Source organism: Talpa occidentalis, unplaced genomic scaffold (assembly GCF_014898055.3).
Source record: "Talpa occidentalis isolate TD23 unplaced genomic scaffold, MPIMG_talOcc4v2.1 talOcc4.15, whole genome shotgun sequence".
Lineage (NCBI taxonomy): Eukaryota > Metazoa > Chordata > Mammalia > Eulipotyphla > Talpidae > Talpa > Talpa occidentalis.
In genome coordinates, this window is record NW_023601543.1 from 59,697,728 (window position 1) to 59,722,466 (window position 24,739).

Here is a 24,739-nt window from a genome sequence, read left to right on the forward strand (position 1 = left end):
ACCCCAAAACTCAGGGCACTCGCAGAAGGAGCACAAAAGGAACTATGGAGCGGAGCGGAGGGAAGAGCAGAAAAGGGAAGGGAGAAGGGAGAGGCGGAGGGAGGGGGAGGAGGAGAGGAGAGGGGGGAGGGGACCAGCCGGAGGAGGAAGGGGCAGGAGAAGGGAGAGGAGGAAGGGGAGAGAGTGAAAGTGCAGGTGGGGGAGGAAGAAGCCACGAGGAAGACAGTTAATATCATTGTAATTAATTATATAAAAATAATTATTTACATGGCTCTATATAATATATAAGCATATACAATTAATAATAAAGATTAGTTACAATTCAATGTGCGATCCCTCCTCCTCTTAGTCCTCTTCCGCTTTTTCTCCTTTTCTTTTCCTCTTCATCGCTCTACGCTTCCTCCTCTTCCTGCTCCTTTTTTCACTTCCTAGTTTTTTGTGCCAATCATATAGATATGAATGTATATGTGATTATATACAAATTATATAATGATTCCATATTATTGAGCAAAAGGGCGATGGCTAAATACAGAACAACTCTCATTTCTTGAGCACCTACTATGTGCCAGGCATGGTGTTGAATGCTATCCATCATCATCTCATTTAACGCTCGTGACAACTCAACAAACTCCCAAGAACATTTTATTGACCCTTTTTCCAGATGAGGTACGCGGGGCTCAGGAATGAAGTGACTTGTCCAAAGTCACTTAGCCAGTGTCAGCGATAAAACCCAAACCCAGAGCTGCCTGACTACAGGGCCTGTGTGTTTTTTTGCTAAAACACATGTGGTAACACTGGCATTTTAAATGGTGGGCCAGGGAGCAAGAAAAGGCTCTTTGGAATGTGATAGATGGATTTTAATGGGTAGAAAACCAGGGAAAATCATCAGAGAGGGGGTGACTTCACCTATTTAAGAAGGATAATAAGAAAAAACAGTGCTAAGTATTACTAGTTTCGGTCATGTCTCCCATAGTTTAAACAAACACCATTCTAAATACGGCTGCTCCGATAAGTAGTCAAGAAAAGACTGGCCAGGATTCCCTCCTCCCTCTTTCATCTAAGAGATCCACGAGTCTGAAGTTCTTACAAGGAGACAGAAAAGACCCGCAAAGCTGTGGTAGTGGGAGGGTCTGTGAGCGCGTAGTTAGCCCAGCCAGGTGAGTGAGCCCCGGGTCCCGCGGACATTCACGGTTTTTTTTTTTTTTTAATAAATTTTATTTTTATATTCCCCATACAATTGCAACCCCCTTATTTTGACCCCAATCCCTCCCCTCCCCGCCCCCCACCCCCCATAGAGTGTCTCTGGTTCATAGTTGTTTGTTGATTTTGATTTTCACTTTCTTTTTTGATTTTCACTTTCTTCCCCTTCATGGTTTTTGCCATGTCCCAGGAAGAGGTATCAGCACTATCATTTTTAAAAATATTTTTCTTTAAATCAACCTAAACTTGACCCTCTTTTTCTTTCTCCATGGCCTCTTCCTCAGCAGTGATCTCTGTGAAATCTCAAATGCTACTCATATTTTTTCAACTATATAATTCTTCACATCAGCATATAGTCCTGAATTCTGAATACCATGTAAAATCTCAGCAAGTTCATTGGCAAGTTACCTCGGTGTGGGAAATGCCACTGAAATGCAATCCACTGTGTGAAAACAAAAGTGTCTTTTACTAAATGGCTCCACCAACGGTGGAATAAAAAAGGGGCGCCCTCTTCCAAGAGGTGTAAGAAAAGGTCGGCTATGTTTTGAGACAGAGGGTGCTTGCGGAAGGCTGGCCTTTCTGTGTGCTCCTGGTGACAGGCAAAGACAGAGCTGTTCCCGTGACTTGTTCTCTGGAATCCGCTAATGCTTCCTCCTTCTGGCTCGGCAGATCTTCCCTGGCGCTGAGGGATGGCCACTGCCCAAGTACCTGGGCTCCTGTGGCAGATTCCTGGTCAGCATCGGCACCAGCCCGCTGCAGGAATTCTATGGTGCACCCCCAGACCAGGCAGCCGACCTGGCTTACCAGCTCCTCGGTGTCCTGGAGTCTCTGAGGAGCAACGACTTGAACTACTTTTTCTACTTCACCCACGTTGACGCAGGCATGTTTGGCATCTTTAACAACGGGCATCTGTTCATCCGAGATGCCAGCGCACTGGGTGTCATCGACAAGCAGGAAGGTACCCAGCATGGGCCTGATGGAGCAGCTGTCAGAGAGGAAGTCAGAGTGGCAGGAGCTAGGAAGGGGTGACTGGGCAGCAGACCATGGGGCCTTTCCAGTCTCTGTCACAGTGAGAGCAGCCCGGGTTCAGGCAATGTCAGGTGGCAGGTAAAAATGTCCCTGTCCCCATTCTGAGTCTCTGATCCAACTCCATCTCTGAAGGAGCACGGTGCATGATCTTGTCCATGTTGAGAAGGGGGGATTTTGCTTGGTGGCCTCCAAAGCGCGCTCGGAGACATCGCAGTCCAATTCCGTGTGGGTGGGCTGGGGACCTGCCTGCCCCTCCTCACCGCACCATCCTGGGATCCATCGTGCCCTCAGAGCCTCTCTCACCAGATGCTTTTAGCTTTTATCTGAAACTGAAATATCTGGATGATTCACTGGTACATTTTATGATCCATTTTGGCACTTTCGCTTTTTTCATAAAGTTTCAAATTTAAAAACCTGGCACCCAGCGAGGTGTATACATGATTCGTGTTTCTAAGTGCACAGGCACATCCAGGGTTCTAGAATCCTTTGAACGTCCCAATCTCTAAGGGTGATCTAATTTTCTGGTCCCCGTAATAAGTAAGACAAAGGATTTTCTTCTCCAATTTCTGATACTGTTTATATAAGAAGGTCTACAAATATAGACCAATTAAAACAACTTACTCATTTTCTGATTTGCTTTTATTAAGAAGAGTCCACTCAGAAGAAGTGAGACTTATCCGGAATATGCAGACTGTGTAAACCACTAAGTGGTAAGGTGGTCTTGCTACAACTGTTAAGAAGTGCATCTTCTAGATTACCTCTTCTTTCTCCTGACTTTCTATTTTAAAAAGGAAAATGAAACTGGTCCTAGTAATTTCCTGAGTTTCCTAATTCAGTAATAATAGTGGGAGAAGCACAATACGGATGTGAGCCCTGCAATTAGGAGCCCAACTTCTTAGAGGGGTAAGTGGGCTTTCCACGTCTTGACCTCAACCTGTCCCTGAACCCTAGGTCTCCTGGTGATGGGAGGTGCTAAGAGACTAAAACACTTCTCCCAACAATTGTAATTAGCAATGCGTCCCCCAGGGAGCACAGGTTGCAATGTGTGTAATATTCCCCATTTCTCTTCTAGGCAGCCAAGCAGCCGCCAGGACAGGAGAGAATAAAGACATCTTTAGCTGCCTGGTTTCTGACTGTCAGGCCAAGCTGCCCTCCTGTGACACCGTCCCTGAGAAGCAAAGCCTGGTGCTAGTGTGTCGTCGGGTGCTGCCTCGACTTCTCCAAGGGAAGTTTCCATCCCTGGTGCAGGAAGAGATAGATGCCACACTCACTCAGTGCGGGGAAGGCACCCGCCCTGACCACGAGGTCCTCGGGGCTGGCAGCCGACTGAAGGACATCTTGAGGCCCTTGAGAACCTGTGACCCCAGATTTGCCTACCGCTACCCAGACTGCAAATATAATGACAAGTACTGAGGATGCTGGAGCTGGCTTAACGGGCCTCCAGGGACAACATCCTTGGCCCTCCATTCCCGAGTCAAGTTGCTGCAAGACTGAAAGAAGCATCTCTCTTTTAGACATTTAGACATTCCCAGGGACTGAGGCGCACCCCTCTTCCAACATGCAGCTACGCAGTTGCCCTGCTGGCTGGGATTTCATGGAAGAGCCCCAGGGCGGGCTCAGAAGACCTGGGTGTGGACAGTCACTCGATCTCTTTCAGAGTCAGGGGCCTCTGTTTTCCACCAGATTTTCCAGTTAGTCTAAAAGACAGAGATCCGAAGGGCTTCCTATTCCCAGCCCAGTGTTTACAAAGTGTGTTTCCAAAGCAGGCCCAGTCAGGGCAACGCGACAGAGCCACGGAGGTCAGGGGCTGGTGTAGAGGGAAGGCAATAAGGTGCAGACCGTATCAGACGCTGACAAGAAAGGTCCCCTTCCTGCTCTCTGCACCCCTGAACTAGCCCTCATCCCGAGGTGAGGAGACTAGGCTAAAGGCACACACGGACAAGACATACCCTGTGCGTGTGCGAGGCATCTCATGCTGTGGGAAGGAGTCAGAGTAGGAAGAGAAGGGGGCGAGCTGGGGGGCCAGTGTGCCTGTCCAGTCCTCAGAGGGCAGGTGTCAAGACGGGATGGGATGGCAAGGACTGTATTAGAGAAAATGCCTGTGCAAAGCAAAGGAGGAGGGAGCGAGCCAGAGACGGCTGGGAGAGCCACCAGGTTGTATTGCAAGTCTGAGCCCGAGGAAAAGAGAGGAGGGCGGTTCAGGCAAGAGCCTCTTAGGCTGGTTTCCTTCCCCGAGCAAACGAAGGTTGGGCCGGGCAGTCGGGGTGTTGTCGCGAAGCCATTCTGCGTGTCTCCCAAGAATGGGTGGCCCTTACATCCCTGCCGCACTTGGTCACTGGTAGGGGAAGCTCAGGGTCCAATGGCAAAGACTGATTTCAAAGCAAGCACAGCACAGGGTGCCTAGAGCAGGAGGTTTGTTGGGGACTGAGAGAACATTCTCAGCAGAACTACAGTCAGCGACCTGCGCCAGCTTTGTCCACATTGAGGGCTCCAGTGCTGGATTTGCTAAAGGGCCTGAGAATTTTCCTACAAACTTGGCCTCATAGGATATTATAAAAGTGCTTCTCATGGTCAACAAATAGTACATATTTTATTCAACAGTTTACTGTTTTAAAATATTTAACCAGGTGGTATGTGACCTTCCATGTACTGTTCTTGCTTTAACCATTCAAACATTGGTGGGGGCCTTGTTACCCAGACTTGTTGCCAGTCCTGTACCTTCTGGGGTCTCTCTGTTGGCCTCCTGTTTTCTACCTCTGACTCACCACCATAAAGGTCATAATCCCTGGCCTAACAGGCCTCACTTTGCAGATAAGGAAACTGAGGCCCAGGGGAAAGAGAGACTTACTGGGCTAAGGCCAAAACTCCTGCTTCTGGTTCTTTCCTGCTAACCTCTGACTCATCCTGTACTATCGTCTGGTCATTTCACTCACATTTAAAGATGGACCAGAAAAGTCCATGTCATGGTGTACTAGGTTGCCTTTGGGGTTTTCCTTTTGACTACTCCGGGTGCTATCTCCAGGGCAATCATGACAGTAAAAATGAGAGGCCAAGCTTCTGGAAGGGCATGCATGAAGCTTCCTGAAAATCTTCTGAGACAGTTGTATTCTGGCCTATTCTGGAAGAGAAGGGATGAGCATTCTTCCCATAGCATTGATTTCAACCCAGAGAAACTCATCTTAGACTTCTGACCTGGAGAATGAGAGAATAAAGTCACCTACTTTGTAATAATTTGTTATAGCAGCCACAGGAAACTAATACACACCCAGAGCTCCATCTTACTGTCCCCTTCCAGAGAACCCAACCAGCAATACTCCCCAACTCTACTGCAATGTCAAGAATAAGACCTAACATGAGGGAAAATAAGCATCCACACCTAGGGCTGAGACCTGGATGGTTCCATTCCTGCAGTAACTAAGTCCCACGTATCAGTTTTGATCCTAAGTTCAACCCTGACATAGTGATCTTCTTGACAGCCCAGCCTCCAGCAGCCCCTCTGAATTCCATCTCTGTACCACTGAACCATAGGTGTGTGCCACATTTGAAGTTCTTCCCAAAGTTATCCATATAGATATGTTCACCAACTTCTTTTCCAGCTGGGAACCCCCTGAGCGTGGTCCTTCTTGTTCCCTATAAGAACTGGCACAGGGGGCCTCCCCTGGAGGCGCAGGTGGTTGAGTGCAGCGCTGTGAAGCTGCCCACAGCCTCTGCAGTGCCAGTTGGATCCCGGCCGGCTGGCAAGGGTCCCATAAGGCACGGCAGACCTCTCCTGTCGTGCCAGCTGCTCCCCTCAGCAGTGTATTTCGTCAGTCTGCCTGTTCTGCTCCCCACTCTCTTTCTGGTGAATTCTCTCACCCTCCCACACATCTGGCCTGTACCCTGGTTCTTGTATAAATAAATAAATAAATCTTAAAAAAAAAAAAAAAGAACTGGCACAGGACTGGGCACAGAACAAGTGCTCAGAAGATATTCTTGCTTTGAATAATGACTGTTTTTCAGCCCTTTATGCTTAGTGTTTTTCATATACCATGTTCTATAGATTGAATAGATGTGTCTCCGAAAAAGCCATATGTTGAAATCCTAACACTCAAGGTGGTGGTACTATGAGGTGGAGCATTTGGGAAGTGATTAAGTCATGAGGATGGAGCCTTTATGGATGGGATTAGAGTTTTAAAGAAAAGACCCCTTGGAACTCCAGAACTCCCTCCCTTCATGCACCATAAGAGGACACAGTGAGAAGTAGCTGGCTTGAACCAGAAAGCAGGCCTTCACCAGACTCCGAATCTGGTGGCGCCTTGACTTGGGTTTTCCGGACACCAGAGCTGTGAGAAATAAACATCTGTTGTTTGTAAGCAACCCAGTATGTGGTATCTTGTTGTAGCAGCCTGAAGGGTCTGAGGCACCTTGCTGACCATGCACAGGACAAAGCCACTTTCTATGATCAGCTCTTTTCCCTCAATAGCCAGGAGGCAGGTGAGTCAACACTCAAGTAACTTCAAGAAAAAAATCATTGTGTATATTCTCAATCCCATGCAATCTGATTGGAGATGGTAGAGTATTTTTCTCAGTCTCTCCAGCCTGTCATTTTTGCCTGCAGAAACAGTTACATAATTGGTGGGACCCAGTGCAAAATGAAAATGTGGGGCCTCCTGTTATTAGGAATTGCAAGACAGGGGCAACAGATTATTAAACTAAGCACAGGCCCCATGCAACAGCATAGGCTAAGCTGACCTTGGGTGCCCAGGAATTCTAAGTCTCATTAACCTTGGTGTAGCGTTCTTATAGTTTACTGAGGTCTCATTGGACCAAGGAGAGTAGGTGTGGGACCAGGGCTGATATATAGAATATTTAGCGATGCTATGCAAAGGAACTGACCTATAACAACAGACTCCACCAAAGGCAGCTATTTGACGGGCATAATAATAGCCCTGCACTCAAGTCCTGCTTTTCACATGAGGAGGCTGGTTTAAGTGATTTGCTGAAAGTAGCAATTTTTAGGTCTCCTGCTTTTCCAGTCATCCCATGTAGTGTCTGACTCCTGGTTATAAATGATTCTATGAACCTGAACCTATGATTCTAGAGTTTAATAGCTTCTAGAGTTTAATACTTCGTTGGACTTGTGTTCTTTTTTGAAAAGAACTAGAGTTCTGGAGTCAGACAGATGTGGTTTCAAATCATGGCTGCTGGTTACTGCGCATTCTTGGGCAAGTTACTTAACTTCTCTGAACCTCTCTTTCCTCGTTCATAAAATAGGGAAGAGGGCCTCCCCAGCGGCACAGCAGTTGAGCGCTGGGTTGCAAAGCTGCCCACGGCCTCTGCAGCGCCGCCGGTTCGATCCCCGGCTGCTCCCCAGCCACCGGAGGAGGGTCCCGCATGGCGCGCAGACCTCTCCTGCCGCCCGCTGCTCCCCTCAGCAGTGTACTTCGGTCCTTCTGCCTGCTCTGCTGCCCGCTCTGGCTCTGGTGAATTCTCTCACCCTCCCGCGCTTCTGACTGTACCCAGTGCATGTATAAACAAACAAACAAACAAACAAACAAATAAAACATGCCTCTATAAAAAAATTAAAAATTAAAAATTAATAAAGAAAATAGGGAAGAAAATATTCATCCTTGCAAAGTTATTATCATATTTAAATAATACAAAGTCTTTCAAGAAACTAGTGCGTGTGGGTGTTCTATACTTGAAGGCAAATGTACAAAAAGAACAGTCTTCTGGCAGAAAGGGCCCCGCACTCAGCCAAGGTAAGTGCTGCAGACTCCTGGGAGATACTTTGATCTCTGCCCCAAAGCTCTACTCCAGCCCAGAGGAGCCTCCAGGTGGCCACAGGCCTCTAGGATAGTCTAACTGGGGCCATTTACCTTACCTCCTACTATCCAGGCTCGGGATGAATCATGAATAGCAGCGAGGCTGCCACTAGCGTCCCCAGTCAGGCCTTCCACCAGGCTCAGAAGGTAATCTTCACCAAGCAGGTAATATTTGGAGCATGAGAAAGTCCACTCACACTCAGTATGTGACGAGAGATGAGGAAGCCATCTTGGACCACTGTAAACTCCAGACTCACAGCCTGTTCATGTTATAGTGACTTTCCTGTGTATTTCAGGCCTATTGTCTTCCTATACTGACACAGCTGAGCTCACATGCATGCAAGAGTATTTGGTCTATCTGTAGCTCTTCTTGGCATTGTTTAAGAATTGTTGCAATTGTGGACTATGCAGAAGGGTCAACACCCTTGCAGGGAACCCCAAATTATAAATATTATGAACCTCTAAGAAGGTAACTTAGAGGAGTGGACCAACAAAGAGGAACTAAGCAACCTGTTCAAGTGGCCTGCCTGTAGAAGCAAATAAGGAGACAAAGGTCCCTCTGCTCCATTAGGGTGACCAGGGACTAATCTGGGGCCTGGGCTGTAACTATAGCGGCAGCATGGTCGTCAGAGAGGAAACAGAATCTCTGGAAGCCCATACATCAGCCTTCAGATCCTGCACCATTTCCTCTTGAAAAAGTCAGTGCCTCAAAGTTACTCATTGCAGTATTGTTTGTAACTGCAAATGCTGGGAACAATCTAAATGCTCACACATGGGGAATGGTTGAATAAACTGTGGTACATCCAAACACAATGGAATGCTATGCAGCTCTACAAATGAATGAGAAAGATCTCTATGAACTGGGATGATATGCTGTATATGGGATATCATCCCACAAGGAAGAAAAAAGTGAGGGGGGAAAAAAGCCCAACACACAGAGTGATGACTGTAATAACCACCCCTGTGTAAGCGCAACTGAGAAGGTTAGTGATAGAGCATTATTTCATGGTCTTTCAGAAGATTTAAACCCAGGTAACAAGCACCAGAAAATTCTGATAAACTGCACCTCCTTTCCAGAGTTCGGGCTTCCATTTATAAATGTTTATGCAAAGCAGGCTACCTGACAAAAAGGTGCATTAATTATTCTACAATGCAGGCATCTGGGTATTGTCTAACATTCTTGGTTAAGATAAGGAATGGGAGAGCACTAACTTTTTGGCGAGATCTAATTTATGTTTGAGAAATAGTGAGAGTCAAAACTACTACACATTTTTTAACTGAATGATAAAAATATTTTAGTCATGACTTGTAGAAGGTAAACATATGTTTATAAGGAAATTTATACTGTTAGAAGCATAGGAAGATTTAACATTTATCTCAAAAAACTAGGTAAATATCACCATCAACAGCGACAACAAAATATACCTAAGAAAGTAGAAGGGAAACCTGGATAGTAAAGATAAGATCAGAAATCAATGAAAGAGAATCCACACAAAACAGAAGGCATCAGCGAAGCCCGGTTTGGTTTATTGAAAAGACTAATAAAATTGATAATGCCCTAATTTTAAAGAAGGTGTAAATAAGCAATGCTAAGAATGAAAAAGAGGACATCCACTTCAGAGCCACAGACAAGGAGAAAAAAGAGAGAATATTATGAAAAACTTTCTGATAAACTATTTGAAAGTTTAAATAGGGGCCTCCCTGGCGGCGCAAGGGGTTAAGCTCCGCACTATAAAGCAATCTGCAGCCTCTGCAGCACAACCGCAGCCTCTGCAGCTCAAGTTCCATCCCTGGCCGGCCAGGGAGCAAACCACATGGCACAGCAGACCTCTCCTGACGCACCCGCTGCTCCCCTCAGCAGTGTATTTCAGTCAGTCTGCCTGTTCTGTTCCCCACTCTGTCTCTGGTGAATCCTCTCACACCCCCCCCCCCACACACACCTCTGGCCTGTACCCCAGTTCTTGTATGCATAAATAAATAAATCTTTTTAAAAAATGAAAGTTTAAATAGAATGAACAAATTCTTATAAAAACACAACTTTTCAAAACATATAAAATTAAAAATTTGAATCTTATTATTGAAAAATTGTATTTAAAAGTAAAAAATATTTCAACAAGGTAAACAATAAAAAAGTTAATGTAATTTCTTTTTGTCCTAATGAATATTTCTCTAGACATATTGTGTCAATCTGTGCCTGGTCACTTACATCTTAATATTTTATGGTTGTTTTTCATTCCAGCAAGTTCTAACATGCTACCAAGGGTGTATAGATTCCGATAGGTTAAGTGTTTCTGATCACAAGGCATCTTCATAGCTAACAGCTTTGTTTAGTTGACATCTGACTTCTGAAACCATTCCAGTGCCCAAAGATCTTTGATTTCCTGCTTATTTCTGTTCCCAGTGGGTTAGTTTTATTCTTTTGCACATGGCTATTCAGTTATCCCAACACCATTTGCATGTTCTTGGCTCCTTTGTTGTAAATTAACTCTCCATAGTTATTTCTAGGCTTGCAATTTTATTCCATTTATCTGTGTGTCTATTTTTATTCCAAAACCATGTGGTTTTGATTTCTGTACCTTTGTAGTATAATTTGAAGTCAGGGCACATGATACCTCCATTCCTTTTTCTCAAGATTTCTTCGAATGTTTGGGGTCTTTTGTGGCTCCATACAAATTTTGCTACTATTTGTCCTATTTCCTTGAAGAATTGCATTGTAATTTTGATAGGGATTGCTTTGGACCTGTATATTGCTTTGGATAAAATGGCCATTTAAGAATATTTTTTTTAAGTTCTCAAAGAGTATTTGTTAAATACAGAAAAATAGAAATGACTTTTAAAGACTCCAAAGTCCAATTATCATATAAATCCAACTTCTTAATATTTTAGTATCTCCACTTCCATTTTTATTTCTATGCAAAATTTTATTTATTAAAAAAACAGATAAAACTTAGCACATATAGAATATTTTGTAGCCTATTAGTTTCACTTAACATTGGGTCATAGGCATTTGCTCATGGCATTATAACTTCCTTGTAAATATTATTTTAATTTAGTTGCATATAAAATTGTGTGGGTGTAACCCAAATTACTTTACCATTCCTCCACTCTTGGGAATTTAAATATATGCAGTTCTCTGCTATGTGATTGTAATTTCGGTGCATAAATTTTGTTTTTTTAATTTAAAATTACTGTTCTTTTAAAAAAAGTCTCTTGTCATGGTTATATACATACATATATGTATGTGTATACATAGATGTGTGTGTGCGTGTGTGTGTGTGTACATACCTTATATAGCACTGCAGGGTTTCTTACCAAACCCAGTTGCCCCCCACCTCTTCTACTCCATTTGCTTTACCACATGAGCAATAAATCTTTCAGCTAGTTTTTTTTTGCTTGTTTGTTTTTTGGCTTTTTGTCTATTTAGTAACACTTCTCTAACTAACAGGTCTGAATGGAAATGTCTTGATTTTTCTATTGAAGGCATTATCTATTGATTCTCCATGATGGGCATTGAAGATATGTTTTCCTCTATTTTTCTTCTCCTAGAACCCCTCCTCCCATGCATACTTTCCTCATATTGCTGATATAGCTATAAATTATGATTCTGGTGAAATCAATATTTAGTATTTAGATCACTATGGCTAGCCAACACCATTTAAAGATAAACCATGCAGGGCCTACCTGGTGGTGCAAGGGGTTAAGCACCGCACTATGAAGAAATCCGCAGCCTCTGCAGCACAAGTTTTATCCCCGGCCAGCCAGGGAGCAACCCACATGGTGAAGCAGACCTCTCCTGTCTCTCCCACTGCCCTCCTCAGCAGTGTATTTCGTCAGTCTGCCTGTTTTGTTCCCTGTTCCGTCTTGGGTGAATCCTTTCACCCTCCCGAGCATCTGGCCTGTACCCCAGCTCTTGTATAAATAAAAAAAAAAAAGACGCAACCTATGAAGCTATCTGCAACCACTGCAGCACGAGTTCGATCCCCGGCCACAGAGATACCCACGTGGTGCAGCAGACCCCTCCTGACTCACCCGCTGCTCCCCTCAGCAGAGTATTTCAGTCAGTCTGCCTGTTCTGTTCCCCACTCTGTCTCTGGTGAATCGTCTCACCCCTTGCACCTCTGGCCTGTTCCCCAGTTCTTACATGCATAAATAAATGTTTTTTAAAAAAAGAAAACTTTTGAGAATTTGGATGTATGAAACTGAAAGCTTAAATAGGATTTGTCGGTTGTTTGAATAGAGAATTGCAGGTGGGAAATAATTTTTTTTCAGAATTTTTTAAGTTGTTGTCTTCTGGTTTCTAATGTTGTTGAGCAGTACAAAGTTGTTCTGATTCCTGATCTTTGGTATGTCATATCTGCCCGCCCCCCCCCAGCCTCTGGAAACTTGTAGGTCTTTCCTTTGTTTCTAGGTTCTGAACATTTATCCATGTAATATGCAATCCAAAAATTCTTCTGCTGTAAACATGAGTGCCTTCTAGGTCTAGGAAATTTAATTTTCTTGTTGATGATTCCCTCCTCTGTGTGTGTGACTGTAGGTCTGGTGTGTGTGTGTTCGTGTATCTGTTTGGATGCGTACATGTGTGGTTGTATGTTTGTGTCTCCAAGTCTGTGTTTAGGTGTATGTGTCTGTGTGTCTACATGTACTTGTGTGTACGCCTCTGTACTGTGTTGTGTCTGCTTTTATGTATGCATCTTTGTGTGCCATCTATATATGTATATTCTATCTGGAACTGCTGTTATTTGAATATTGGAACTCTTGAACTAATTCTTTTATTTTTTTAAAGATTTATTTTATTTATTTATGCATACAAGACCTGGGGTGCAGGCCAGAGTTGTGGGGGGTGAGAGGATTCACCAGAGAAAGAGTGGGGAGCAGAACAGGCAGATCCACTGTAATACACTGCTGAGGGGAGCAGAGGGCAAGACAGGAGAGGTCTGCTGTGCCTGTGGGTTAGCTCCCTGGCCGGGTATCCAACTCATGACACAGTGGCTGGCAATAACTTAATGGTGTTGAGACTTTAACACCTGTGCCACCAGGGAGGCCCTGGTTCTCTCACTTTAAGCACTACCTCTTGGGAATTTTCCCAGTGACCAAATCTGGAAAAATTTGGAGAATTGAAATAAATTATAATTATAAAGTTATAACCCATTAAATAAAATAAAAATCTATAATCCACATTTATAAAATTGAGTTAATAAATAGGTAAGGGGGATAAAGATTTGCTTTTTTTTTTTAAGGCACTCTCCTGCACTGTTGGTGGGAGTGCAAACTGGTCCAACCACTATGGAGAGCTGTGTGGAGATTTCTGGACCTACTAAACATAGAGCTTCCATATGATCCAGCAATTCCACTCCTAGGTATTTACCCAAAGGACACAGAAACATCAATTCCAAAGAGCACCTGCACCCCTATGTTTATTTATAGCAGCACTATTTACAATAGCTAAGCTTTGGAAACAACCCAAATGCCCAAAAATGGATGACTGGATCAAGAAGATGTGGTACATGTACACCATGGAATATTACTCAGCATTCAAAAAAGATAAACACATGCAATTTGCAGCAACATGGATGGACCTGGAAGGGATCATGCTCAGCAAAATAAGCCAGAAAGAAAAAGAAAAATACTGGATGGTCTCTCTCATAGCAGGAATCTAGAAAACTTAAATAAGGGACCAGGAAAAAGAATAACTATAAGAAAGTAAAAATCAAAATCAACAAACAACTATGAACCAGAGACACTCTATGGAGGGTGGGGGTGGGAAAAGGAGGGCTTGGGGTCAAAATAAGGAGGTTGTAATTGTATGGGGAATATAAAAATAAAATTTAAATTAAAAAGAAAAGATTTGCTTTTTTTATACAAAAGAATGCCAACTAACAAATGTAGAGGGAATAATGAAATGAAATTTAAAAATCATCATTTGGCACCATCATCATAATAATTGATTCAGATAAGAATCATCAATGGATGCTCAAATGAGTTGGTGGAAGTTTGATGAATGTAGGATATTTACATATTCTGAAAACATTTCCTCTCCAGTTACATATTAAATTTACAGTGCAGAAATCTGGTAGACCTCCCTCACCTTACCCAAGTGAACATCACTTGGTCTTGATGTGATCAAAGCAGCTAATTATTCTAGAGGAAGTCCTAACCCCTGGTATGATAGTATTTGGAAGTGGTGACTTTGAGAGGTAATTTGGGTTAGACTAGGTCACAGGGTGGGACCCTTAGGATGATTAATGTCCTTAGAGATTTATGTCCTCATAAGAAGAGATACTAGGGTGTGATCCCGCTCCCTGCCGTTGAGGACATGGTGAGAAGGTGGCAGTCTGCTGCATGCCAGGGATTCACTTCTCAGCAGAACCCAACCATGTTGGTGTCTTGATCGCAAACTTTCAGACTCCAGAATTGTGGGAAATAAATTGCTATTGTTTAAACCACCCAGTCTATTGTATTTTTTATTATAGAAGCCTAAGCTGAGTAAGATTTTTATCTTCTCTAAGCCAGGTTTTCGAAACCAAGGCTAAATGGTTCATTGATCTCAGACCCTGAAGTATAAGAAAGGAAAAAAAAAAACTTATCTGAACTATTTTCTGAGACTTCCTTTAGCAACACAACAAAGTCTGGAGGCTTATCAACAACCTTGAGCTAAGCTCCAAGGCCAGCTACAAACTGAAAACTTAGAGAAAATGTGGTACCCAGAGGAGGAGAGGCACATCAGCAGAAATTCAAGGTTTCAGTTATGCGATTAAAAGCTTCTTCATCCTAATGTATGAACTTACCTGTGACTAGCCAACAAACTTTAGCCAACTCCAGATTTCTTTGCCCCTAACCCACTTTGTAGCCAGTAAAATTTCACTCTTTTGTTCTTAACCCTGCTTCCCCAAACCTATATAACTTCATATCCTTTCTTAATTGGGAAGGTAGATCTGAGTTTCTCTCCTACCTCCTTGCCATTCTGTTGGGGACCGTGACATCAGAGGGTCCTTGCAAAAAGAATTTCACAAATGACCAAAATAAAGCCAGCAACAAAGTTTATTAGGAAGAAAGAGCACAGAATCCTTCGAGAGGCAGTAGGCAGTCTCAGGAAGGAGAGAGAGCTGCACTGAGGCCATGAAATAGTAGGTTTTCATAAAAAGAAGGCAAGGAACTCTCCTACCTCATGGAGATTGAACCCCATGCTACTGGAAGAACACTGGACTAACGAGGAGATCAAAGAAGAAATTTAAAAATTCTTTGAATTGAATGACAAGGAGAACACCAATTTCCTAAATGTATGGGATACAGCAAAAGCAGAAATAATAGGAAAATATATAGCAATAGAGGCTCACATCAAGAAACAAGAAAGAACTCAAAGAAACAACCTAATCTTGAAGCTCAAAGATCTAGAAAAAGAACAACAAAAAAAAAACCCAAAACCAGAAGAAAAGAAATAATAAAAACCAAAGCAGAAATAAATGAAATTGAAACTAAAAAAACAATCCAAAAGATCAATGAAACCAAGAGCTGATTCTTTGAAAAAAAATCAATAAAATAGACAAACCCCTAGCCAGGCTCACAAAGGAAAAAAGGGAGAAAGCTCAAATAAACAGGATCACAATGAAAGAGGAGAAATCACAACGGACACAGCAGAAATCAAAAGAATAATCAGAAACTACTATGAACAGTTATATGGAAACAAGTTCAACAATCTAGAGGAGATGGACAAATTCCTACAACTCTACAATCACCCAAAGCTAGATAAAGAAGAAATAGAACACCTAAACAGACGAATTACAAGCAGCAAAATTGAAATGGTAATCAAAAACCTTCCCAAAAACAAAAGCCCAGGATCTGATGGATTTACAAATGAATTCTACCAAATGTTCAGAAACTAATTAGTGCCTATCCTTCACAAACTCTTCCAAAAAATTGAGAAGGAAGGTAAAATACCAAACACGTTCTATGAAGCCAACATTACACTAATACCAAAACCGAACAAGGACAACACAAAAAAAGAAAACTACAGGCCAATCTCGCTAATGAACACTGATGCAAAAATTCTCAATAAAATTTTAGCTATCAGAATCCAACAATGTATCCATAAGATAATTCACCACGACCAAGTAGGAATCATTCCAGGGACACAAGGATGGTTCATCATCCAAAAATCGATCAACGTTATCCAACACATCAACAAAAAGAAATATATACACCATATGATAATATCAATAGATGCTGAGAAAGCTTTCAACAAAGTGCAACACCCATTCATGATAAAAGCCCTTGAAATTCTTGGGATACAAGGAACGTACCTCAACATCATAAAGGCCATATATGACAAGCCAACAGCCAGTATCATTCTCAATGGTGAAAAGCTGAAAGCATTTCCATTAAAATCTGGAACAAGACAAGGATGTCCACTTTCACCACTGCTTTTCAATATAATGCTGGAAGTCCTAGCCAGAGCAATAAGACAAGAGAAAGACATACAAGGAATCCAAATAAGGAAGGAAGAAGTCAAACTATCACTATTTGCAGATAATCTGATAATATATATAGAGAAACCCAAAAAGTCCACAGAAAAACTAATTCAAGTAATCAATCAGTTCAGTAAAGTGGCAGGATACAAAATCAACATGCAAAAGTCAGTAGCCTTCCTATACACAAACAATAAATCTGAAGAAGAAGAAATAAAAAAAAAATCCCTTTTATTATCAAAACAAAAAAAATCTAATACTTGGGAATAAATCAAACAAAAGAGGTAAAGGACCTATACAAAGAAAACTATAAAACACTGTTAAAAGAAATAGAATAAGACACAAAGAAATGGAAAGACATCCCCTGCTCATGGATTGGAAGAATAAACATTAAAATGGTCATCCTACCAAAAGCAATATACAGATTCAATGCTATTCCAATCAAAATTTTAATGTCATTCTTCAAAGAAATAGAACAATTATTGATGAAATTCATATGGAATCACCAAAAACCCCAAATAGCCAAAGCTCTCCTGAAAAAAAAAAGAAGGGAATGGAGGCATAACATGCCCAGACTTCAAACTGTACTGCAAAGCCATAATCATCAAAACTGCATAGTACTGGAACAAGAACAGACACACAGACCAATGGAATCAAATAGAAAATCCAGAAATAAACCCACAGATTTATGGTCAACTAATCTTTGACAAAGGAGCAAAGACTATGCATTGGAGCAAAGAAAGTTTGTTCAATAAATGGTGCTGGGAAAACTGGGTCGCTACATGCAAAGGAATGAAGCTCAACTACTACCTAACACCATGCACAAAAACCAACTCAAAATGGATTAAAGAACTAGACATAAGACCTGAAACCATAAAATACATGGAAGGAAATATAGGCGAAACACTACGTGATATGCACATCAAAGACATCTTTACAGACACATCACCCAAAGCAGTGATAGTGAAGACAAAGATAAACAGCTGGGACTACATCAAATTAAAGAGCTTCTGCATAGCAAAAGAGACAATAACAAAAACAAAGAAAAACCCCACCGACTGGGAGAACATTTTTGCACCCAACACTAATGATAAAGGACTGATCACAAAAATCTACAAAGAGCTGATGAGACTCAACAACAACAAAGAAAATAATCCAGTCCAAAAATGGGCAGAAGAGCTGAAAAGAAACTTCTCTGAAGAGGAAATGCAAATGGCCAACAGGCATATGAAAAAATGTTCAACATCACTTGTAATCAGGGAAATGCAAATCAAAACTACCATGAGATACCATCTCACAGCAGTGAGAATGGCACATAGTAAAAAAACTAGCAACAACAAATGTTGGCGAGGTTGTGGAGAAAAAGGAACTCTCCTACACTGTTGGTGGGAGTGCAAACTGGTCCAACCGCTATGGAGAGCTGTGTGGAGATTTCTGGACCTACTAAACATAGAGCTTCCATATGATCCAGCAATTCCACTCCTAGGTATTTACCCAAAGGACAGAAACATCAATTCCAAAGAACACCTGCACCCCTATGTTTATAGCAGCACTATTTACAATAGCTAAGCTTTGGAAACAACCCAAATGCCCAAAAATAGATGACTGGATCAAGAAGATGTGGTCCATATACACCATGGAATATTACTCAGCATTCAAAAAAGATAAACACATGCAGTTTGCAGCAACACGGATGGAGCTGGAAGGGATCATGCTCAGCAAAATAAGCCAGAAAGAAAAAGAAAAATACCGGATAGTCTCTCTCATAGCAGGAATCTAGAAAATTTAAATAAGGGACCAGGAAAATGAATAACTATAAGAAAGAAAATATCAAAATCAACAAACAACAAACAACTATGAACCAGAGACACTCTATGGGTGTGGTGGGTGGGGTAAGGAGGGCTTGGGGTCAAAATAAGGGGTTGTAATTGTATGGGGAATATAAAAATAAAATTTATTTACTTATTTATTTTGTGGGACCGTCGGTGGGGCCGGGGAACGAACCAGCACTGCAGAGGCTGCAGGCAGCCTCGCAGCCCAGCGCTCAACCGCTGCGCCACCAGGGGAGGCCCCTAAAAATAAAATTTAAATTAAAAAAAAGTTAATAAAAAATAAATAAATGTTTTCCAAAAAAAAAAAAAAAGAAAGAAATAGTAGGTTTTGAAGATTTTTCTCCCTCTGGTTGGGGAGGGATCCTGCTTAATTATGCATACTTGCTCCCATCATTCCTTCAGATTTCCAGACTAATTGGAACCATCCCTCTCCCTGTTGTGCATCTGAATGTGTGTGTGTGTGTGTGAAAGAGAGAGAGAGAGCGAGAGAAAGAGAGAGAGCGAGAGAGACAGAGACAGAGACAAAGAGATACAGAGAGAGAGAGAGAAAGAGAGAGAGAAACTGTAGTTAAAAGACTTTCCCAGGCCTCCTAAACATCCCAGAATGTATCGGTCCTTGAAACAAAGTGATAGCCCCAGCTGGACTGTGGGGTGGTAGAAATGCAGCTGTGCTCCTCTGGGGGAGTGTGCAAGAGCCCCCCTTCTCTCCCTAACAAATAGATTCTCAAATAGAGCTGATTCCTCAAATACTTGGATCATTATCTGATCCATGCATGTCGGGCAGAGGAGAACCCCACTGCTCCACAACAGTTTCTTCACCCAGAAAAAGAATAACACATTATTTAACTCCCAGGGTTTAGGTAATGCAAGCAGAAAACAAGCACAGAAATGTCAGAATGGTTCCTGGCACACAGTAAACAATCGGTCTGCTATAGGAGGCAAATTGGGATTATTTATGAGGACTGGAAATGGGAGCAGGGCATCACTGAAATTTTAGGGAGCCTTTTTCAGCCTCATAGATTCTGCAGAGTAGACTAAATCTGTTTCATTTGTCTCCATGGCTTGGAGTGGAATCAGTAATCTTTGTTCCAGACCCATCACTAACTAACTCTCCTGAGTGCAGTAAGAATGGATAAGACAGGGTCATCCTCCTAGAGGTTGGTTCAAATCCCACAGATAGTGTCCCAGTCATTTTGGTTACACTTGCCAGGCCCGAGTCTGTATAAACTCAGTCAAGCACAAAATTTTAATTAAAAATAGGAACTTGAGCCCTGTCACAGTTGCCATTGTTAGTGTGTGTCACTGCCATCAGACACCACTAAGATGCCTTTGGACTGTTAGCAACACTGGTCAGCTTCCTTGATTGGGAAAAATCAGGGTAGCTTCTTTGATGTTCTAGATCTATCTGAGATGAGGCCATCCCTCTGTGTCCTGTTGCTGTTGATGAAGGTGTCGGCTCAAGTTCAACCGTCTCAGTCTCCCCCAGGAAAAATGGATTTGTCAGTAAAATAGGAAAGTACATAAGGTCACACAAAAACATGTACAGGAATATTCACAACAGCTTTATTTGTAATAGCTCCAGACTGACAATACCCCAAAAGTCCCTCACTGGATAGTGGATGAACAATGGAATTATAGCTGTGCACAATTCTACCAAGCAACAGAAAGGAATGAAATGCAGATGCACACAACATGGACAAACCTCCCAAATGTGTTTTTTTAAGATTTATTTATTCTTGCATATAAGAACTGGGGTGTAGGCCAGAGGTGTGGGCGGCGGGGATGGCAGGGGGGTTGAGAGGATTCACCAGAGACAGAGTGGGGAACAGAACAGGCAGACTGACTGAAATACACTGCTGCGGGGAGCAGCGGGCGAGACAGGAGAGGTCTGTTGTGCCTTGTGGATCACCTCCCTGGCCGGCCGGGGATCAAACTCAGGTGGTAGTGGTGATAGCACTGAGACTTAACCCCTAGAACATCAAGGAGGCCCCCAAAATATGTTGAATGAAAGAAATCAGACACAAGAAAGTACATACTATGTGATACTATTTATGTGATGTTCAAGAGTAGGCAAAATGGGCCTCCCCGGTGGCGCGGTGGTTGAGCGCTGGCTTGCGAAGCTGCCCGCAGCCTCTGCGGCGCCGGTTCAATCCCCGGCTGCTCCCCGGCCACCGGAGGTGGGTCCCACAGACCTCTCCTGCCGCCCGCTGCTCCCCTCAGCAGTGTACTTCGGTCCTTCTGCCTGCTCTGCTCCCCGCTCTGGCTCTGGTGAATTCTCTCACCCTCCCGCGCTTCTGACTGCACCCAGTGCTTGTATAAATAAATAAATAAATAAATAAATCTTTTTTAAATAAATAAATAAAAAGAATAGGCAAAATGAGTCTAAGGTAAGAGAATCCAGAATCGTGGTGGCCTTTCTTGCAGGGAGTTGGGGTGCAGTATTGAATAGCAAGTTGCAGGAAGGATGTTTCTTGGGGAATGGAAGCATTGTGTATCTTGATGGTGCTCACAAAGGTGTCCATATCTGAAAAATTCTTCAAAGTGTACCCTGAAGATGTATCCCTTTCTGTTGTCTAAATTATACTTCAATTAAAAGAAAAGGAAAAACCAAGTGGGAAGCAGGAAATGATGTCATCGGTAAACCCAGCAAAACACAAAACAAGTCTATGGGAAGTGCCCTGTAGGGTTGTCCTCTGCAGAGGGGAGATCAGCAGCTGCAGTGTGGCCCTGTGAATGGAGCTAGTGTTCTTGGAAGGTTCTAGGCTTGCTTGCCTCAGAGTAGGCCAAAAAGGGGGGCTTGACTTGATCTTGGGGCAGGGATTGGATCTATTGGACCAAGGCCTCTTCGGCCTTCACAAGCAGTTTCTCACAGTATTTCTAGAAAAATAGATATTTTTGCAAAAATTACATGAGCTTTTGACAACCCCATTCAGCACCTTAACCTTTCCACAGCTGAGTATTCCAGGGTAGGCATTAATCCCTCAACTTTGTTGCCAAACAGGAAGAAAAATGGAAACTTAAAAAAAGGCACAGAAATACTGGAGGGCCAACTCTTCCCCGAGAGCCTCCCAGAGCCACAACTGAATTTTGTGTAGGGTGCAGTTGCCTCCTATTCTCAGAGCGCTGGGGTTTCTGACTTACTAAACCACAGATGAGGAAGAAATTGTCAACACAGCTCCCAATCTGTCTCCCTTTCACCTTCCTCTGCCTAGCCACATTCCCCGTTCCCACAGACATTGTCCTGTTCCTGGCTTGTTCTGTCTACACTGAGCTGTATTCTCAATGAGCACAGGTCCTCCTCTGCCAGGCTCACTTAGCACAGAGTTGCCTCTGATTCCATTTCTTTCCTCCTGTAGGTTGTCATAGTGTGATGACAGGTTGAATTTCTCTCTTTTCCTTCCTCCATACCTCCCTTCTCTCTCATTTTGTGCATTCAGTATTAGAGTCTTCACGTATCTATCCATGAAAAGCCTTATTATAGATGCTTGAGCAGGCAATTACTCTTAATATAACAGTAACCAAAAGTGATGCAGTGCAACCTAGACAAAAATTATTTATGTATAGCATTATTCCCCTTCTCTACAAGTACATGAAGTCAAGATAAACAATGATTCCCTGTATAACTCATGATGCTAAGGGACAGTACACACATAGCTCAGATGGAAACCGAGAGAAAACAGGCTGCCAATTTAGGATTGAAGCAAATATAACAAAAGGAATGATAAATGTGGAAATTACACACAGACCAATGAAATAGAATTGAGAGCCCAGGAATAAACTCACACATATAGAGACAGTTCATCTAGGACAAAGGAACCAAGAATCTACCCTGGAACAAGGAAAGCCTCTTCAGTAAATGATGTTGGGAAAACTGGAAAGCTGCATGCAAAAGAATGAGACTAGACCACTATCCCACACCACACACAAAAATCAATTCAAAGTCGATTAAAGAAATGGCTATAAAAAATGAAAGTATAAAATTCATTGAAGAAAAATAGGTAAAACAATCCGTGACATTGGTTTCAGAAATGGGGACTCATTTCCAAAGGCAAGAGAAGCAAAAGCAAATGTAGACATTGGGACTACATCAAACTAAAAAACCTCTGCACCGTGAAAGAAAGCATAACTAAAAGGAAGGGACACCTTACTGAATGGTGTTAGTCTGATATTAGTCTCATCTGACAAAAGACTAATATCAAAGATCTGCAAGGAGCTCATACAACTCAACAAAAAGAAATGAAATAACCTAATCAAACAATTGGCAGAAAAGCCAAATATAATAGACACTTCTCCAAGGAGACATACAGTGGCCAACAGGCACATGGAAAAATGCTCGTCATCACTTATCATCAGGGAAATGCAAATCAAAACCACAATGAGATATCACCTCACACTTGTGAGAGTGCCCCTATTGAATAGATAAGAAACAAGTGCTGGTGAGGGTGTGGAGAAAAAGGAACCCTCTTACACTGTTGGTGGGAATGTAGGCTGGTCCAGGCCCTACGGAAAGCAGTGTGGAGGTTCCTCAAAAGATTGAAAATAGATCTGCATATGACCCAGCAATTCCACTCTGAGGTATTAGCCCAAAGAATACAAAATCACTAATTCCAAAGGAAACTTGCACTCTTAATGTTTATTGTAGCACTATTTACAACAGCCAATATTAGAAAACAACCTAAGTGTCCCAAAACAAATGAGTGGATCCAGAAGATGTGGTACATATACACAATGGAATACTAGTCAGCAATCAAAAAAGATAAATTCATGTCATTTGCAGTAACATGGATGGAGTTGTAAGGAATTATGCTAAGCAAAATAACCCAGAAGAAGATAGATAAATACCAGATGGTGCCCCTTACATATGGAATATGGAGAAACAAAACAAAGGGTCAGACAAAGACAAACTTTTAAACCAACCCTTGAAATCTGACCATAGAACTGAGACATCAAAGGGGGAAGGGGAAGGATGAGAACAGGGAGGGAAGAAAGCACAATGGACTATGGTGGAGGACTATGGGTGCTTTGGTGGTGGGGGAACTGCAGTGACTGCACCTGAAGGGGGGAGTCTATACTTTCAAAATACTAACAAGGATGTAAAACAACGGTACTTCAATAAAAATATTTTAAAAATAAGTGCCTCCCTGGTGGCGCAAGGGGTAAGATGCAGCACTATGAAGCTGTCCGCAGCCTCTGCAGCACGAGTTCAATCTCCGGCTGGCCAGGGAGCTACCCACATGGCACAGCAGACCTCTCCTACCTCACCTGCTGCTCCCCTCAGCAGTGTAATCCAGTCAATCCGCCTGTTCTGCTCCCCACTCTGTCTCTCGTGAATCCTCTCACCCTCCCACACATCTGGCCTGTACCCCAGTTCTTGTATGCAAAATAAATAAATCTTCTTTAAAAATTTTTAAAATAGAGAGAAGGATAAAAAGATGATTCACAAAACCAGTGCTCCAGTTAGTAAATATTTTACCATGGAGACTTAGGTTAGTAATTCCAAAACCACTTAGTGTTATGCAAGTAAGTAAATGTATTGTGGATAATGAGAAAGGAGTTACAAGTAAGGACAGAGGGCAGAGAAAATTAAACCCTGTGGTGTTACTTTTTATTGGAAGCGTCACTATCCACTTAATATTGTGTGTGTGTGTGTGTGTGTGTACACACATGCATATATACTATAGAGATGGCTAGATATAGATTCAGACAGACGGATAGATAAAGAGATAAATATGTGATTGTATAGAGAAATAAATTTCCTGTTTCTGACAGGTCCTATGAACAGTGACATCCTAATACCTATTGCTCAGTTCTTGGCTTCTACTATAAAGGAAACCAGTGATGGCTGATTCCAAGACTAGGACAGGGAAAGTACAAGCTGACCCTGGATAATCTTATGTTGCCAAAAAGAAATAAAGGGGGCTTATGTCAACAGGACACAGCAGTCAAGTTGGAGGGGCTCCTAATAGCCAAATCTGGGACGATTTGGGCTACAAAATAATAATAATAACAATGAACTCTAATCCATAGAATAAAATAAATTCTTATGAGACTATATATTATAACATCAAACAAATTCGGTAACATCGTACAACTGGCTATGAAAGAAAAAAAAAAGGCCAAGGAATTATCGCAGATTGGAGGACACTGAGATGAGAAGCACCTGCAATATGGGGTCTTCATGGAGCAACAGGAGGCATCTCAGTAAGATGAGGTGGTTAGAAAGAATGTCTTAGAGGGCCTCCCTGGTGGAGCAAGGGGTTAAGACTCAACCTATGAAGCTGTCCACAGACACTGCAGCACGAGTTCGATCCCCGTCCAGCCAGGGAGCTACCCACATGGCGCAGCAGACCTCTCCTGACTCACCTGCTGCTCCCCTCAGCAGTGTACTTCAGTCAGTCTGCCTGTTCTGTTC

The 24,739-nt window shown here is 42.5% G+C and overlaps 1 protein-coding gene across 1 annotated transcript in view; it reads left to right on the forward strand.

The window, feature by feature from the left end:
* Positions 1–7,816, forward strand: part of DIPK2B (divergent protein kinase domain 2B) — a 32,214-nt gene extending 24,398 nt beyond the window's left edge. The window contains exons 4-5 of the mRNA XM_037512494.2: positions 1,870–2,158; positions 3,302–7,816. Of these exons, the coding sequence (XP_037368391.1) occupies positions 1,870–2,158; positions 3,302–3,642 (630 nt within the window). The 3' untranslated portion in view covers positions 3,643–7,816. The remainder of the gene's footprint in view (positions 1–1,869; positions 2,159–3,301) is intronic.
* Positions 7,817–24,739: the final 16,923 nt, after the last annotated feature.